This window comes from Lynx canadensis, chromosome B2 (assembly GCF_007474595.2).
Source record: "Lynx canadensis isolate LIC74 chromosome B2, mLynCan4.pri.v2, whole genome shotgun sequence".
Taxonomy (NCBI): Eukaryota; Metazoa; Chordata; class Mammalia; order Carnivora; family Felidae; genus Lynx; species Lynx canadensis.
Genome location: NC_044307.1, coordinates 131,144,694 through 131,161,930, shown reverse-complemented (window position 1 = coordinate 131,161,930; position 17,237 = coordinate 131,144,694). Strand labels below are relative to the sequence as shown.

Genomic DNA, 17,237 nt, shown 5'->3' with positions numbered 1-17,237 from the left:
CATTTTTCTATTCAATGATTCTTCTCTTTATAACATGTAAGCACTCCCTTCTCCAACTATGTCCATGAAAATCTAAAAGGGTGATGAACATGTGGAACTAAGTATATTAAATCTCTCATTAGAGCCAACCTCATTTCAGTGTTGGCACCAGGCTAATAGGTCAGTTTTTATTTTGTGTCTAACTAAACAGACTCCTTTTATAACCATGGCTAAAGTCCAAGGAATATAATAAAGGCAACAATTCCAAGCAGCAAGAGATAACAATTACTCAATTTATTAATTGGGATTTTGTTTACACTTCTCCATTCATTTTAGTAATTGTTTTGATTTGAATAACTCTGACCTCCTTGGACTATCAGTTCTAGACAATAAAAGGCAATGTGCTTACGTTTCACAAAGTGCATGTGAATTTTACCACGTTTCATTTCCTAAAGAACATGAGTTGGATTTTTATTATGGAAGGCTGGTTGCTAGGTGAAAGTGTAGGGTTTCATCAATACGAAGAGATAACTCAACCTTAGAACTAAAAGGAGAATCACAATTATTTGTTAAATCGCTCTTTAGTTTGGTGGGTTAGCACAGAGCTTTACACTCTATAACATTAAGTTTAGGAAATACGATGTAGTTCATACCTAATGAATATACTGCAAACTTATTTACTTTATCAACACTGATGGCATCCAAACTTTAGAAATGCATCCTGGCACCTAGTATATTCCAATAAGTACTACAATCACTCGAAGACAGGCTATCTAATGGCTCAGGTGTGTGAAACAGAAAACACGTGTGGGTGGGCAGAGGCTGGAAGGGGGACGGGAAGGGGGTGCATGAGCCCTGGAGAGGTATAGGACAGAAAGGGCAGGAAATGACTAATTCAGATTCTTGAAACTGTGAAAAGAGAAAAGCCTGACCTTGAACTGAGGTAATGCAGATTACCAACCATGACAAAAGATTAAGGGAAAATATAAATGTAATCAATTTAGTTGGAAGACATGGTATTACTTCAGTTTTCTCTACTATTATAAAGATACAAAGAAGTTATCATAAGCGGGAAATAAGCTTTGCCTTAAGTTTTAAACTTTCACTTAAACTAAGTTGAACAAACTTTTCTGACATGTTTGCCAGAGAAAATAAAAGGAAAAAAATTAAGTCAGTGAAAGCATTGGTGCCAAGAATTGTGAAAGGTGCCTGTGAAACTCAGTATGCTTTCTCACTTAATTTTCAAGGCGATCAGAAAAAATAAGTATGATTATCATAATTTTAAGACAAAGAAATGAATTTTCAGCAACCTACAGGTCTGATAAAATGCAGAATTAATATTGTCATCTCAATTTCGGTGACTCTAAATCCTACATTCTTTAGTTTTCCAAGTAGGGAGTGAAAAATAAAGTAGGAGCTCAAATTACCTATATAAGATCTCATCAACAATCCATAAAACTAAAAACTTCAGTTGCAGAATATTATGTAAAAATCTATAAATATGGTTTGGCTAAATTGGCAATACTTGACCAGGAGAAAAGCTAACTATGATCACAGTGAACCTAATAAAAATTTCAAAGATTTGTGTGGAGTTTTTTTTTAAATTTATTTCTAAAGCTACAGGTGCATTTTAAATTAATAAATGCTTTTTAAGAAGAAAAATTAGAAATCTTAAAATATAAAAAGATTTCTTTAATGTGACAAAGTTCATGACCTTGACTTATGATACAGCAATGGTAATAAGATAATACATTAGTTATTATAGCAGATAGTACAGGGAAAAACCATAGCTAAGAATGAGTTCAGTTTTGTTCCACTTCAAAGACTTTTCGATCGTGACCAGATTATTACCTTAATAACCAATAACCAATACTGTAATTGATCTTAATACTTCCTTTTATATATTTATCTTACACAAGCAAATATATTTGTAGCAAAGAATATGGCTTGTTGAGGGAAAAGAAAAGAACATGTTCATTCATTCACTTAATGAGAACAGTGAAGTTTATTAGTACTTACTAGAAAGAAAATGCTGAGATGATGGCCCAAAATCTCTATGGGCTTCCTGAAGCTGTTTAAGGCGATCATCCACAGAAACCTGCACATACACATGCAAGAAATGATGTGATTTGAACACAAGGACTTTAATAACATACTTAATTTAAGTATTATCCTAAATGATGCTACAGCCCAAGATATGATTGCTTGTATAGACTCCTCTATCTCCGGAATCAAAGTACTGGGATTAAAACAGACTTCTTCTGGTACCAAATGACAGCAAATAGTGCCAGGAACTCTTCTAAGCAGTTTATACAAATTAACTTTTTTAGCCTTCACAACAGCCGTATTAGGTATTATTTAATATTATCACCATTTTACAGATGAGACACCTGGGACACAAAGAGCTGTCCAAGGACATAAAGTTAGCACCTGACAGCACTGGTATCCACAGCCAGCTCATCTGGTGCCAGGATCTTTTGCTTTCCTGTTCCTCTCTATTGCCTTGAAAGCAGTAAAGCGCTAAGGCATCTAAAGTCAAGATGTGGCCATGGCCAGTGGCTACTCATCTCTCTTTTTTTTTTTTTTTTTCCAACGTTTATTTATTTTTGGGACAGAGAGAGACAGAGCATGAACGGGGGAGGGGCAGAGAGAGAGGGAGACACAGAATCGGAAACAGGCTCCAGGCTCTGAGCCATCAGCCCAGAGCCCGACGCGGGGCTCGAACTCACGGACCGCGAGATCGTGACCTGGCTGAAGTCGGACGCTTAACCGACTGCGCCACCCAGGCGCCCCAGCTCATCTCTCTTTTGTAAGGAAGGTGGTAAAAAGTGTCACAGGGAACAAATGGAAAAGAAGGCTAAAATACTCCAAGGGAGGGGCACCTTCGTGGTTCAGTTGGTTAAGCGTCTCACTCTTGATCTCAGCTCAGGTCATGATCTCATGGTTTGTGAGTTCAAGCCCTGCATCAGGCTCAGCACTAAGAGTGCGAAGCCTGCTTGGGATTCTGTTTCTCCTTCTCTCTGCCCCTTCCCTGCTTGCACTCTCTCTCTCTCTCAAAATAAATAAATAAACTTTAAAAATAATAAAATAAGGGGTGCCTGGGTGGCTCAGTTGGTTAAGCGTCCAACTTCGGCTCAGGTCATGATCTCACAGTTCGTGGGTTCAAGCCCCGCGTCAGGCTCTGTGCTGACAGCTCAGAGCCTGGAGCCTGCTTCGGATTCTGTCTCTCTCTGTCTCTGCCTCTCCCTTACTCACGCTCTGTCTCTGTCTCTCAAAAATAAATAAATGTAAAAAATAAATAAATAATAATAATAATAAAATAAAATACCCCAAGGGAAAAAACAGATGACGACAGACAGACAGAAAGACAGAAAGACAGAAAGACAAAGAGACAGACTTAGATGAGAGATTCACAGACAGGTAGAGATAGATGGAGAGAGAAAGGATATATGAGTAGGGAATGCCTTATTTGCCTCCAACTTTGTGTCCAATCATCTCGATGTGGGGGTATTCAAGTGTATACCAGTCAATTAGCATACTCTCTGGATTTGTCCTCACAGTTAGCTCTCTGTTACGAAAATGCAAAGTTGGTATACTGAGAAACTAAATGCAAATCAATAACAACTGTACACAGCCTACTGACACTTGCATTTTCTTTTCCCTGGTCCTGGTCTATGTAGTGCTAGTCAGCTGTTCCACTTAGATTGTCAATCTTATTTTCGGCGGCCTTTAAATGAAACGTGTATATCTCTGGCTCACTGGGCAGCTCGCGTTTCTCCTGGTTAGCTATTTAAATTACATTAGCAAGTGCTTCGTTCATTAAGGCCAAAAAGCATTCAAACGTCACACTCTATGTTCAGGAGAAGAGAAGACGCTAGTCCTGAAATATAGTGACATTGCTGCCAGCATAGATTCGTTCCCCTTATTCAACCAGCAACATCCGAACTCTAGCAGTTACAAGACTCAGAGATAAGGATAGGAGAATATACATCCTCCTTCAAGCATAATGTACTCCTTGACTTCTAATCATTGAAGATAGTGATAACAGAAGCAGAAGGCCATCAGGATGGACCACAGGAATACCTGCACGAAGGTAATGAATTAGGGAAATGGAGCAGAAGATAAAAGGAGTAAAAGTCAAACGCCTCTGTGTTCCACTCACTAGAAAAGCAGGTACGAGTTTAACAGCTCATGCCTTACTAATCCCAGATTATTAACACTCTTTTCAAACACAGAAACGACTAATACTATGCACTCTTTTCTTACATCTTCAACTTCATGAAGGACATACAAACCACTGGGTATTTCAACATTTGGGTTAATTCAGGAAACCTAGTATGCTGTAAAATAGTATATCTTTAAAATAAAAATGCTTTTGTGTATCACCTCAAATTGCATATTTATCTCATTAAATATTGCATTTTAGGCCCAAAAGATAGAGAGAAATAAGAGTTATTTTTTTCAATGTTCCACTTAAAATTATCCTGCTAGTTTTCAGGGGGGAATAAAGTGATCATCATAACTCCTAGGACCTGGCCCTTGAACAGGACAGAGCTCTGCAAAGGCTGCACACACACACACAAAAATGACTGACCAGCATGTGTAGTGACTTGCAAATGCTGACACCTACTAACACGACAGAGTCCTTCTGGGTGTGGCTCTATTAAATCTGGGATGAGCAAGTACTATCCAGAGTCACTGAAATAACTGCATCAGAGCAGCAAAGACCTAAAAGCCCAAAGTAAACACCACACTAGTACAAATGTGCTAGCTGGAAAAGATGAACAAGATGCCTAAATAGCACACAGTGGAAGAAAGATAGAGATTTCTTAACTTTTCAAAAGAAAAAAACATACACACACACAATTAAAGTAAGAAAAATGAGCCATTATGGAAAATGTTTCTGTAACCTACCACAGGTTTCAATTGCTTTATTTGACCCTTTGCAGTTTTCTACAAATATCACACGAATAGCACCTCATAAAATTACATTAAAACCAATATTCATAAATAAATGAGGCCTTTGGGTTCAAGATATGGAAAGACAAATATCTGATTATATTACATGCTACAAATCCGTTATCAAATACAACCAACAAAGACAGAGAAAACGATAGTGTGTGGTAGAATAATGAGACAGGGTTTGGGGACCTACTGGGGTATAAAGCTGGATTATGAACAGGGATAAACTGATACCTGCAAAAGTTTCCATCGCATATTAAGGTCATCTAGCTGGCGAGACATCTTTAAAGATGGATGTAGGTCAAGTGGCGACAGCTGACTGGATAAATCATTCACTGTTTGAACTTTTAAGTTGATTGGTGCAATTTCTTCTCTAAATGCCTGGAAGAATAAAAACAAAAATGATGTTCTTGGAAAAGAATATAACAGAAGGTAGTATTTTGAACTTTCCTTCAAAGAAAATGGCAAGATCAGCTGCCAATGGCAACCCATTGGCAACAGCTGACAGCTCAGTCCAGGTCTTTAGCAATTGGGACCACCAGGCACAAAGCCATCTTTTATAACCTGGAGAATTTAAATAGGTGCACAAAGAGAAAAACTATAATGCAAAGTATAATGCAAAAAAAAAAAAAAGAAATGATTATGTGTTTCCTGCAAATCTACCATTTCATGTAATTTCATCTGGAAAATGTTTGCCATTATTATCCACTTTCCTAATTTCTAGTCTTGATTCTACTTTCAATTTCATGTTTTCCATCTTCACTTCCATTTAAAATTAAGTGAGATATTGGCCAGTGAGAACAACTTTCCTAACCACAAAACCTACGACTATTATATACTCGAGAGGTAAGTTTTGATCCTTTCAAAATCATTGATGATCACTGTGGTTAGAGGAAGGGCAGGAAGAGAAGGGTACATAAGAAAAGAGGTAAATGAGGCTTAGTGACAAATGCTACCTCTGGCACAGTACAGAGAGATGCCATAGGTGGGAGTGGAGGATGTATGTGAAGAGAGAAAGAAAAAAACAAAAGATATTTTGGGCCAGTGACAGTAATTCGTCCCATAAGAGCAAACAGAATAATGAAAACACAGTTCTCTCCATTCTCCACAGAATTCTGCCTGCCTCTAAGTTCATGTTCCCTTTTTCCAACAAAGTCTTTGCTTAGATCCAATTGATGTTTTAAAAGACTCAACTCAGGTGCCCCACCCATCCATCCTAATTCAGGGAAGATTTCCCTGAGGCTCTTCTCAGCATTCTTGGCTGGAGACCCCTCTACATGTTCTGCGGCGTTCTCTCTGCCTTCCTGAACCCAGTCAGGACTTTAAACCAGCACACATCCAAACACACAGACTCAGTTTTATAAGTGGGAGCCATTCTGTGGTGTCATACAAGGCAGTTGTTACATATTTTAAATATCATATCATTCCTTATCAGAGCTCTTAGTACATCCATATACTTGATGTCCCTCAAGAAGAATAGAAGCTTCTTGAGAATAGACACTCTCTAGTATTCAGTGCAAAGTTTGCAATACAAGAGGGGAGAATTCATTTCTATTGATGAAGGCCCACAAAAATGATATCCATGGCAAGATTAAGCCAATATACAGTTGGGAAAAGAACTGAGATACCAAAAGAGAACAGTATATTGTTATTTCTTTAGTATGTCACAAAATCAGACTTAATTATGTACCAAGTTGAACTTACATGTATTAGGTGTCCTGAACATATAGTTGGTATCAGCCCTCAAGCTGTATCACTTCTATGATCCCACCCCTTAAGAGATAAGCATATGTCTACAAGTCTCCTTTCTTCTCCCGTTTCCCCCATAACAAGTTTAGGTAATGAAATATTATATATCAGAGTGTTCTGAAGACCATGAACTTTTATTGGAATACTGAAGTATTAATTTGATTTCCCCATTATGCTTATAAAAAGAAAGCCTCTTTAACCATGTCCTTTCTCCCTTCTCTCTTCAAAACCTTCTCTCTTCCAAAACTAGTTACCCTATATAATTCCCCCTTATATAACATGTGTAGGCTAAAAATAATCATTACCATTGATAAAACTCAAAATAGTATTATGAATATAACTTTAATAAGGAAATTCATTTTAGGTAAATCAGAGAATATTTTTTAGTGTTTGAAAATTCTCAAACATGCTCAAAAGCCACAAGAAGAAACTCAAGATGGAAAGTCAGAAGAACAGACCCAGAGCTCACAGTCAGTATGAAAGGTACACACGTAGGAGGTAGCAGTGTGTAGAAGACATTTGAAACAGTGAACATGTAAGTCAATGTGTGTAAAGTAAGAAATATTGCCAGAACCCTAGAAAGTATCAACATTTCAAAATCAGGCAGAAGAAAGGAAGCTCACAAAGGCATCTCAGTTGCTGCAAAATGGAAGGAAGAGGCTTTTAGACTTGTGATCAGTTTCCTCCACGGCTGCAGGCATTGGTCTTTTATGGATGACAGATGTGCACACAGACTCACAAATACAGGTCAACGAGAAAAGCAGTTAATATGATAACAGAGGCCTTCTAGGTCTAAAGAATGAACCGCTAACATGGAAGCTTAGAGCAGACACATGTGGGACTAGGGTGGGGAAAGAGGAGGTTTCTGCTGGGACTTGGAAGGGATCTGAGTTCCTTCAGATTCAGTTTAAGAATAATGACAGAACTCAAATCCTTCAAGGTTTCTTCAGTTGTTTTTGAACATTATACCTTAATATTCTCTACCAGACTACTTGGGAGGACTCAAGAATTTTAGTCAGCTTTTAAAATCAATGTCTTTGTATTTTGTAGGTATCAAAGATTAAAAATGAAATGCTAGGGGGGGGCGCCTGGGTGGCTCAGTCAGTTGAGCATCTGACTTTGGCTCAGGTCATGATGATCTCACAGTTCATGGGTTTGAGCTCCGTATTGGGCTCTGTGCTGACAGGTCAGAGGCTGGAGCCTGCTTCTGACTCTGTGTCTCCCTCTCTTTCTGCCCCTTCCTTGTTCACGCTCTGTCTCTGTCTCTCAAAAATAAACATTAAATTTTTTTAAAAGAAAAGCATAATTAAAAAAATGAAATGCTAGAAAGTGTCCTTAGGTTTCTATAACTTCAAATAATAAAAATAACAGCTTTTATGTTTTTGAACAGTCTTTTAGTTCAAAAGATGGGAAAATTTTTCAAAATTAGATTATAACTTCAAGACATTTTAAAAATCTTACAGCGCATCAAGGAGTTTTAATTTTTCCTCTGTAACAATACTGTTTTTTCTCTTAAAAGCCACAGGTGAAAATATTAAAAGACCTTTGACCACCATGATCATTGGGTTTTGTTTTTGTGGTTTAGTGTTTTGTGGAAGTAAGGAACCTTTCTACTAAGGAAGTTTACCTTTCGCTTTTTAAAGAGCTTTCAAATTAAGGGCCTTGAAGTAAAGCAAGTTTTAAAATGGTTGCAGATCTGCTGTGTGTTCTAGTATTAAGAACCAATGTATCATGTTTGCTGCACTTTCCTGTAGGAGAATAAAAGTCTACGTGGTCTTCCTTGCTATCAAAACAGAAACATCTGCTCATATTAAAGGTGCTGCCAGCCTGATGGCAGATGTGGGGGAAAAAAAAGCCTTCTCCTGTTGTAAGGGGTATATTTGGCAAATAAGAATGATTAAGGATAATTTTAGGGCATTAAGGTTATTTGATTACCCCCAAAGATTTTGTTTTCCAGTTGCTTTGACACATTTAATAATATTTAGCAATAATCAGTACTTATTTTCACCTGCCAACAGCTTCAGGGGGATTTGGCGTATACTTTAGCGTACATGTAAAACATCCCAGATTTTGAATCCATTTTGTTTGGTTTAATGAGATGTGGGTTTTATTTTCTTTTTTCCTAATAAGATGTTAAAATATTTTAACCCACAGTTTATTCCTTTCTCTTAACTATTAACTGTATTTCTCCTGGCTTTCCACTTAAGCAGTGAATTGAACAAAAGAATCTAGGTGCAGAAGTGGGTAATTTCTTTAATCAAATGGGATTAACAACTCCCAAACTTTTAGGCCTTTAACAACTTTTAGGCCAGATACAACTTTTCATTTTTTCCTTCAACACTAGTCATCCTGAATTAAAACTTCATACTTTAAATTCAAATGGGTAAATTCTTGTTCTAACCAAGAGGCATGTTTGTAGTCCAAAAAAATATGCTGTTTAGAAACTACTGACTTAAAGATTTCCAGCGTTAAAAAAAAATCATTTACATGGCAAGAAGTGTGTGTGTCACTTCCAAAGAACCTATACTGAAAGGCTTTATTTTCGGTTCATTATTTTAAACTCAGATTCATCCACAGAAATGGCTTTCAGGAGACCAGAGCTGTCAGAGGAAGCTGACTTAACTCACAGAGCTCTGCACATTTATGCATATCTATAATGAAAGGTGGGAGACACCAATGCTTCTTTAGTAGTGAAATTTTTTTAAGTTTCAAGTTCAATCTGTAACTTTCAAAGCACTGAATTCAAAGAGCTGATCAGAGTTGTGCTTAATTACATTAATATGAGTGAGGTTTCTACAGTGAAAGAGAAGAAAGAGCAAGAAAGAAATCATGGAAACTCTACCACTTACTAGCTGTGTGGGCTTAGGCAATATCTATAGTTCTGTCATTTTTTGAAGTTTATTTATTTATTTTGAGAGAGTGAGAAAGAGAACGAGTAGGAGCAGGGGAGGGGCAGAGAGAGAGGGAGAGAAAGAATCCCAGGCAGGCTCTGAGCTGTCAGTGAAGAGCCCAATATGGGGCTCAAACTCACGAACTGTGAGATCATGACCTGAGCCAAAATCAGAGTCGGACCCTTAACTGAGTCACCCAGGTGCCCCTACACTTCTGCCATTTATAAAATGGGCTTAACAACACCTATCTCGTGGGGTTGGTATGTGGATTAAAAGAGGTATTGAGGTACACTGGTTGAGAACAGCTCCTGGCACACAGAAAGCCTCAATTAATGCTAGTCACTATTATCCTATGTCTACATGTACATATATTTACTTATATAATTAGCCTGCATACTCAGTTCATTTCCTAGACCCTTCACTTTCCTATTTAGCCACACGCATAAAACAAAGGGAAAGTGTTATCCAATGTCTGTGCACAAAAGATATGTATCTTTTGCAATAAAAATCACATTCACAATATTGATATTGTCATCTAACAGCTTCTGATGTTTCATGGGTGCATTCTCTGATTTGGTTCATGACTACCTACCATATAGTTTACTAGGCTACCATAAACCCTACTACTGTGTCTCTTATTGCTTAAATTCTATTAACTTTTTTTCTGGATATGTTCTAGAATATGGGAACCAAAGGGGCTCTAGACCACAGATCTATCATCCTTAATTTTGGGCAATTCCTGACCACAAACAAAATTTATAGCTAAACTAATCCTTCCATAATACACTCAGACAGTGAGATAAAGTTTTTACATAAGAGTCCTCAGTAAAACAGCATGTTTTTGATTAAGTCTCGAAATCCAGCTACCAATTTACAGGAACTACAGAGTAGAGAGGAACCTGCCCAGGGTCACCATGTGGATGCCACGCTGCAAAACCCAGGCTGCGAGAAATACTATAAAACAAACAATTCAGTTTCTTAAACAAATACATTGCAAAGGAAACAAAAAAAGGATAGAGGGGAGATCTAGGGATTAAAAGGGACTCTACAATATTTAAAAAAAAAATACATCGGTGTTTAGAGACACAGAGTTGGTTAAAAAAATAAGTATAAAGAAGAATAAGAGTAAATTATTGTGAAAATCTCATTAATTATTATTTTGGTGGGGAGGGGGTTCCCATGGTGAGGGGCATATGGAAAACATCTGCTGTGTGACTGGGAAAGCTCTATATCCTGATTTTGGTGGAGTTGTAATGGGACTGATTTCATAAACTCCCTTAAAACGGGTTTTATATGTGGCTCTCTTTGTATTATACTTAACAATAAAACATTCCTTCAAATCTTTTATCTGAGACAGGGATGCTGACCATGGTTTTTTCAATGTGATCCTGCAGTGAGTCGATGAGTAAGTCGCCCACGGGCTTCCAGCCATTCCGTACGGCCTCCACCTCCTTCATGTCAACGTCTAGGTCATCCATGGCGCCCTGCAGATCTCTGAGCTTCTCCAATGCCTTGTCTACTTGCTTTTGCCAATTGCTAGTGACAGCGTTTAGACTTTCCCACTTCTCTTTGACTTCAGAGGACTGTTTGCGCATGGCCTTGGCAATCTTTTGGGCCCTCTCCTCAGGAGTCAATTCTGTAATTGAAAAAAAAAAAAAAGAAGAAGAAGAATATTTGGAAGCTTGATCAATAGCCAAGTGTGAACACCACCTTTTGAAGGGGTGCTGATAGGTGCATGGAGACACAGTTTACACAAGCCAGGGGAAGAAGAAGTTTCTCCACAGTCCTTCTACTGATTCCCTATTACTTCTCAAAGGAAGAAATAAGTTAGAGTAATGAGTGGTCCGGTAGTTTTGGTGACTTTTGAATTTTAATATATTTACAAACCTTGAAATGTAACAAAATAACTCAAAAAAAAATAAAACAATCTTTCTTTAGCATATATCTAGTTATATAAAATCCAAAGGTAGTATTTCATTTCACTGTCCTAAATAAAAATGGGAAGTATAATTAGGAGAGAAATAGCTTTAAGTTACGCAGAAAGACTCTGAGAAAATAAGATTAATTTATCATGTTCCTTAAAAAAAATAACTGAAGACAAATAATGTATCTTAGATACTGCATCGTCGCTGAATCTGTTTGACAGTTCATCTTTAATACAGGGCACTTTCTGTAGCCCAGACATGTAGCATGTCCACAAGCATGTCAACAGGAAGACAGCAAAATTTCAAGGATCATCCCAAATATTTCAGATACAGCAAGAAAGCTTCCAGAATGTCTGAAATAAAGTCAAACCTTCAGACAGGAAAGGCCCTGCCATAGGACAGGGGCAGGAAGAAAGAGGAAGAGTCTAGAAGACAAGCAAAAGATACAGACAGAAACGAAAGTTAAGTTCAAAGCCAACTGTCAGAAACACAGAGATGAGAAAGCTGACAAGACAAGAGCAGACATCCTTAGATCAGGTTAGATGGATCTCCAGTTAAACACTCCTGGGCCTCAGTTCTCTCATCACTCAAGGGTGTCCCCTTTCTTTTCTTTTCCTTTTTGAAAAAATGTTTAATGTTTATTTATTTTTGATGGGGGGGCAGGGAGGGGGAGGAGACTGAATCTGAAGTAGCTCCAGACTCTGAGCTGTCAGCACAGAGCCTGATGCAAGGCTTGAACTCGTGTACTGTGAGATCACGACCTGAGCCAAAGTCAGATGCTTAACTGACTGAGCCACTCAGGTGCTCCCTCCAGGTGTGTCCCCTTTTTTACCTCTCTGCTTGGAGGATTGTCCTGTTTGTCTACTAAAAACAGAGGCCAGTCAGAAACATACAATCAAGGAAATCAATACAAGGAAACTGTAGACAAATTTTAAGATAGAAATGCTTATTCTTCTTTGCAATAACATCTTATCTTTTGGTATCAGTTGCATTTGCAACTTTACTTCAAAATATTTCAAATTATTTGTAAATATAAATGGAAGTTCATGGAACTTCCTGGTGAGATGAAGTAAAGCAAGCTCTCACAAACACTAACTTTCATATGCAACATATATTTGTCCCTCTTTCTTTAGTATTATTTAAAAGTCAAGTGCAAGGGGATAGAACACATATTTTTATCTATTTAAATTTCCAGAAAATTCTCGACATCAATATTTAGACTTAAAAGCAGCTTAAAAGCACAATGAGATTCTGTGTTATGATAGATAGACCGAACCCACCATCAAGTGATAAATAAGGAAAACAAGTGAATCAAACACCCAGCTTCTAGCAATGCTTGAGCTGTGATACAGTCCAGTCCAACAATACTGGAGGAAAGATACACCATTAGACAAAGCTTATTTAAGTCCTTAAATAGAAAATGAGAAATACATAACACTTATATGTAATATATTTTGTTTATATAAACATAAAATGTTTTATGTTTATACTTTATATACTTATATATAAATAATATAAAATATGTAAAATAAATAAATGCTACTTACGTGAGATGGAAAAAAATCATTTTAATAGCCCCATGAGAAAGGGAGTGGTAATTTTTATGATGGGAACACCTGTGTTTGTCACTTGGGCTTTTTCAAAGATCTATTTTAGGCACTCGTGTTTTACTGGCTTTTGTAAAAGAAAAAGATACAGTACTAATTTCAGAACAGACAACTTAATTGTGATGATTTTTCCCTGAATAAAGTAAAAACTGTTTCTGAGTCAGTCACCGAGTAACCCGGTAGGGAGACACACAGCTTCTTTGTCCTGTGACAAAACACCCAACATGGCTGGGACATTTTTGTCTTCACTTAATGTAAAATCTTTTGATTGAGCAGTCCTTTTGTGGTATTTATTATATAATCCCTACTCAAGCAGCTACTCGGGAGAAGAGAAAAGCTCTATGTTCAATTCCCCATCTGTTTGCCAGAAAGGATACATATTAACTGATCACGAGTCAGAATAAAAGTGCCTCCTATTACAGTACTGATCTCCTTTGAATAACTACTTTAAACGAAGAACAGAGGGAGGAGGTACAAAACCAAACAAAAACCTTCCAGAACCTTTGTGAAACAGGTAATAAGCAGCAACATCTGAAATATTAAGTTATGACAATGTGGGGTAAGAGAATAGAAAAACAATTTAAAACAGCAAAAAAAGAGGCATAAAAGATGAAAATAATAAAGGGATAAAATTACATTTTAAACATCCTCTAGTTATTTGAAAATCAAAGGACAACGTTTCCTTCAAAATTTCTGAAGAGATTTTTTTGCCGTAAATTTTAAGACCCTCATGCAGGAGTAGAGAATTTTCTGGAACCAGTGGTTCAGAATTCAGGGGACATATGAGAACCCCCTCCGAGAGTTTATTTGCTTGCCTGTTTGTGTTTAAATACTGAGCCCAGGGGCCCTACCCCAAAATATTAAAAGATTCAGATTTAGTTGGTCAAGGGTGAAGGGCAGTGTGGATATATTTTAAAAGCTCCCCAGATGATTGTAATGGGTTGCCAGGACGAAGCACCGCCAGCTTCTTGGCTCACAAATTGATTTCTCTGGTCCCTGCTGCTGAAGCTGGAGTATTTCCACTCCGGTGAGTTGGTATGTCATATTCCCACGCAGCGCAGGGCCACTAAATACTGAAGGCCGAGAGCAAATGAAGCTCAAAGATAAGAGGGTAATCTAATTTGCATTTGAAAAGGCAGTAATAGAGGCTAATCGGAGAGACGGAGGAAACAGCAGGATAAAACCAAATAAATTTACTGACAATTTTCAGACCAGAAGCTCTTTTTCTGTCACTTTCCTATTCCCTGTAGAGTGTGTGTGTGTGTGTGTGCATGTACGTGTTTCTCTGTGGATTTCTTTGAGGGGCAGCACTGTTTCTCCGTTCTCTTCCCTTGACAGGCTTTCCCATCTAACTGACCAAATGTTGAGAGTGGAATTATACTTACTTCCTATATATTATATATTTATACATAATATATAATAGGTTATTATATCTATTATATATATAGATTTTTAACCTGTTCTAGGTTATCATATCTATTATAAATAGATCATTTATAAATAAATTATAAATATTGTAAATTTATATTAATAAATATAATTATTATATTAATTTCATGTAGAATTTATGTAATTTAAAATAGTGATTATTATGTCACAACAGATCTTTTAGGAAAAATTGATAACTATTTTTTAGGAAGAAGAAAGAAGAAAAAGAAAAGACAAGAGAAAGCAATGATCAATCTTCAATTTTTCTCTCTTGTCCAATTATCTTTATTCCTCAACTATGCAAATGAATTGGTGGCATTTATACCACACTACTTCTATAGCTTGGAGAGAAAGACTGCCCATGGTACCCTGCAATGCAGGTGGAAAACAAAGCTGGACCAAGGGCAGAGACTAGGATTTGGGACCAGCTCTGCCCCCCATCTTGCCCTTTGCTCCTAGGAGAGCTAAATAACCCCTCTCATCTCACTTGTATCGAGTGGGAACCCTATTTTCTCATGCTGGGAAAATATTTTATACCAAGGGCTTTCAGAGGTCTAAAATTCAATTCTCTAAGAAAGCCAAAGCCACTATATCTCAAAGAAATCTTAATAGTAGAGGGGAAAACAATCTCCTTATGCGTGCTTGTACAAAAACATTTTGCATTAAAAAAAATTAAAGTATATGTTTTTCCTATGAAATAATATAGAACTCTATTAGAATCAGCCCAGTTGTTTTAAATAAAGACTTTCCATATTTATGGTATTTTCTTGCTCAATATGAAACTGACATTTATAATGTCCATTGGGATTTTTTTTAATGTTTATTTTTGAGAGAGAGAGAAACAGAACGTGAGAGGGGAGGGGCAGAGAGAGAGAGAGAGGAGACACAGAATCTGAAGCAGGATCTAGGCTCTCAGCTGTCAGCACAGAGCCCAAAGCGGGACTCGAACCCACGAACCATGAGATCATGACCAGACCCGAAGTCAGATGCTAAACTGACTGAGCCACCAAGGTGCCCCTGCACTGTGACTTTTTATTTGTAGGTTCGAAAGCTTTATGTGATGCATGTTTTATTTCTTTCCATCTTGGTTTAGCAGCACCCAGTCTAGAGACCGGTAAGTCCTCAATATATAATTAGTGAACTGAGTTGGGCTCAATGGAACTTTTAGCTTTACTCCTTACTGAGCATACTCAACTTTATAACTTCAAGTGGAAATCTTTCTATTTATTTTTCTTTCCTCCTCCCCACACCCATATAAAGCATTTACAAAAAGGTTTTTACTGTGAAAGAGAAGGATAAACTTCACAAAGTTATTTCAAGTATGGTAATTCCAAATATCTTACTTGTACATTTTGCTTTTTTTTTTGCATGTATCTACAATCTTGTTGTATTTCACCAAGTGATGAAAATATTAAGACCAGCAAATATAGAAAAGAAACCCTCCAGAGTAGCATTTTCACTTCTGGACTAGTCTAGTACAAGAAAAGATTAGGAGATCATACACCAATTCCAACACTAACAAGTTATGTAATCATAAATATATTCCTTATTTTTTTGAACTTCAGTTAATAACTATAAAGTTACTGGCACATGCCTGGCACACAGGAGGGCCTCAACAAAGGCTAATTTCTTTTATGATTCCTTTTATGATTTTATTACTAAGTCTGGGAGACGTAGACATCTCTAGGGATTTTTCACATAAACAAACCAAGAATTAGCCAATAAAAATTCACAGGAAAAAGCAAAGCATCCTCATATCTCTAGAGACCCGACTTGCTCTTACTCTCTCTTTACCTGCCCTCCATTTCTCTCTCTCTCCCCTTCATGATCAAAAGATGTTTCTGATTAAAATAATGGGAAATATATTCTCTCCTACATTTTCTGATTACATGATTAAGATTAACTTAATCTCTCTGATGATCAGTGTTTAAGAGGACTCCACCCTTTTCCTATTTTGTATGATGATAACAATCATTATGAACTAGATTACAAGTACATCATCAAGGGTCATCAGCTGATTACTGTAATATTTCTAATTATGTTCATTTAATACATTATAAGAGTGACAATAATAAGAGGTTACCCAGACTAGATTAACCTGTTCATGTGTAGCCTAAATCTTTCAGTAAGAACATGATAAAGATGATATGTACCCATCCATGCAGCCAAGGGACTTCTCAAATCCTTAAGGGGAAAAAAAGGACATTGAACAAGTATGTTTAGAGAAAAGCAAGATCTCCAAAGTAAAGAGCTGTGGGAAGTATCTTTCACAAACACCCATATGCAAGGTAGTAAGAGAGGGAAGGAAAATGGAGAGGAAATCAGAAATGCAGCATACTGTGGAGGGAGATAAATGGTACTTTTGATCAGAAGTTAATGGAGGTAGAACCAGAGTCTGGATACTTTTAAGTTTTACCCTTCCTGTAAAATGGGCCAAAGTAAATAAACCCAGCATTGAACTGAGAAAGAAGTAAGGACAGATCATTAAGAAAATTAACCTTGGGGCACCTGGGTGGCTCAGTCAGTTAAGCAACCAACTTCAACTCAGGTCACGATCTCACAGCTCCTGAGTTCGAGCCCCATGTCAGTCTCTGTAGTGACAGCTCAGAGCCTGGAGCCTGCTTAGGATTCTGTCTCTCTCTCTCTCTCTCTGCCCCTCCCCGGCTTGTGCTCTGTCTCTCCCTCTCTCAAAAATA

The 17,237-nt window shown here is 37.3% G+C and overlaps 1 protein-coding gene across 4 annotated transcripts in view; it reads right to left on the bottom strand.

Moving 5' to 3' along the window:
- Nucleotides 1-17,237, bottom strand: part of LOC115514483 (utrophin) — a 352,812-nt gene that overhangs the window by 88,398 nt on the left and 247,177 nt on the right. For all 4 annotated transcript variants that reach the window (XM_030316511.1, XM_030316514.1, XM_030316513.1 and 1 more), the window contains exons 33-35: nt 10,949-11,217; nt 5,176-5,322; nt 1,999-2,077 (exon numbers count right to left, since the gene is read on the bottom strand). In XM_030316511.1, coding sequence (XP_030172371.1) covers nt 1,999-2,077; nt 5,176-5,322; nt 10,949-11,217 — 495 coding nt within the window. The remainder of the gene's footprint in view (nt 1-1,998; nt 2,078-5,175; nt 5,323-10,948; nt 11,218-17,237) is intronic.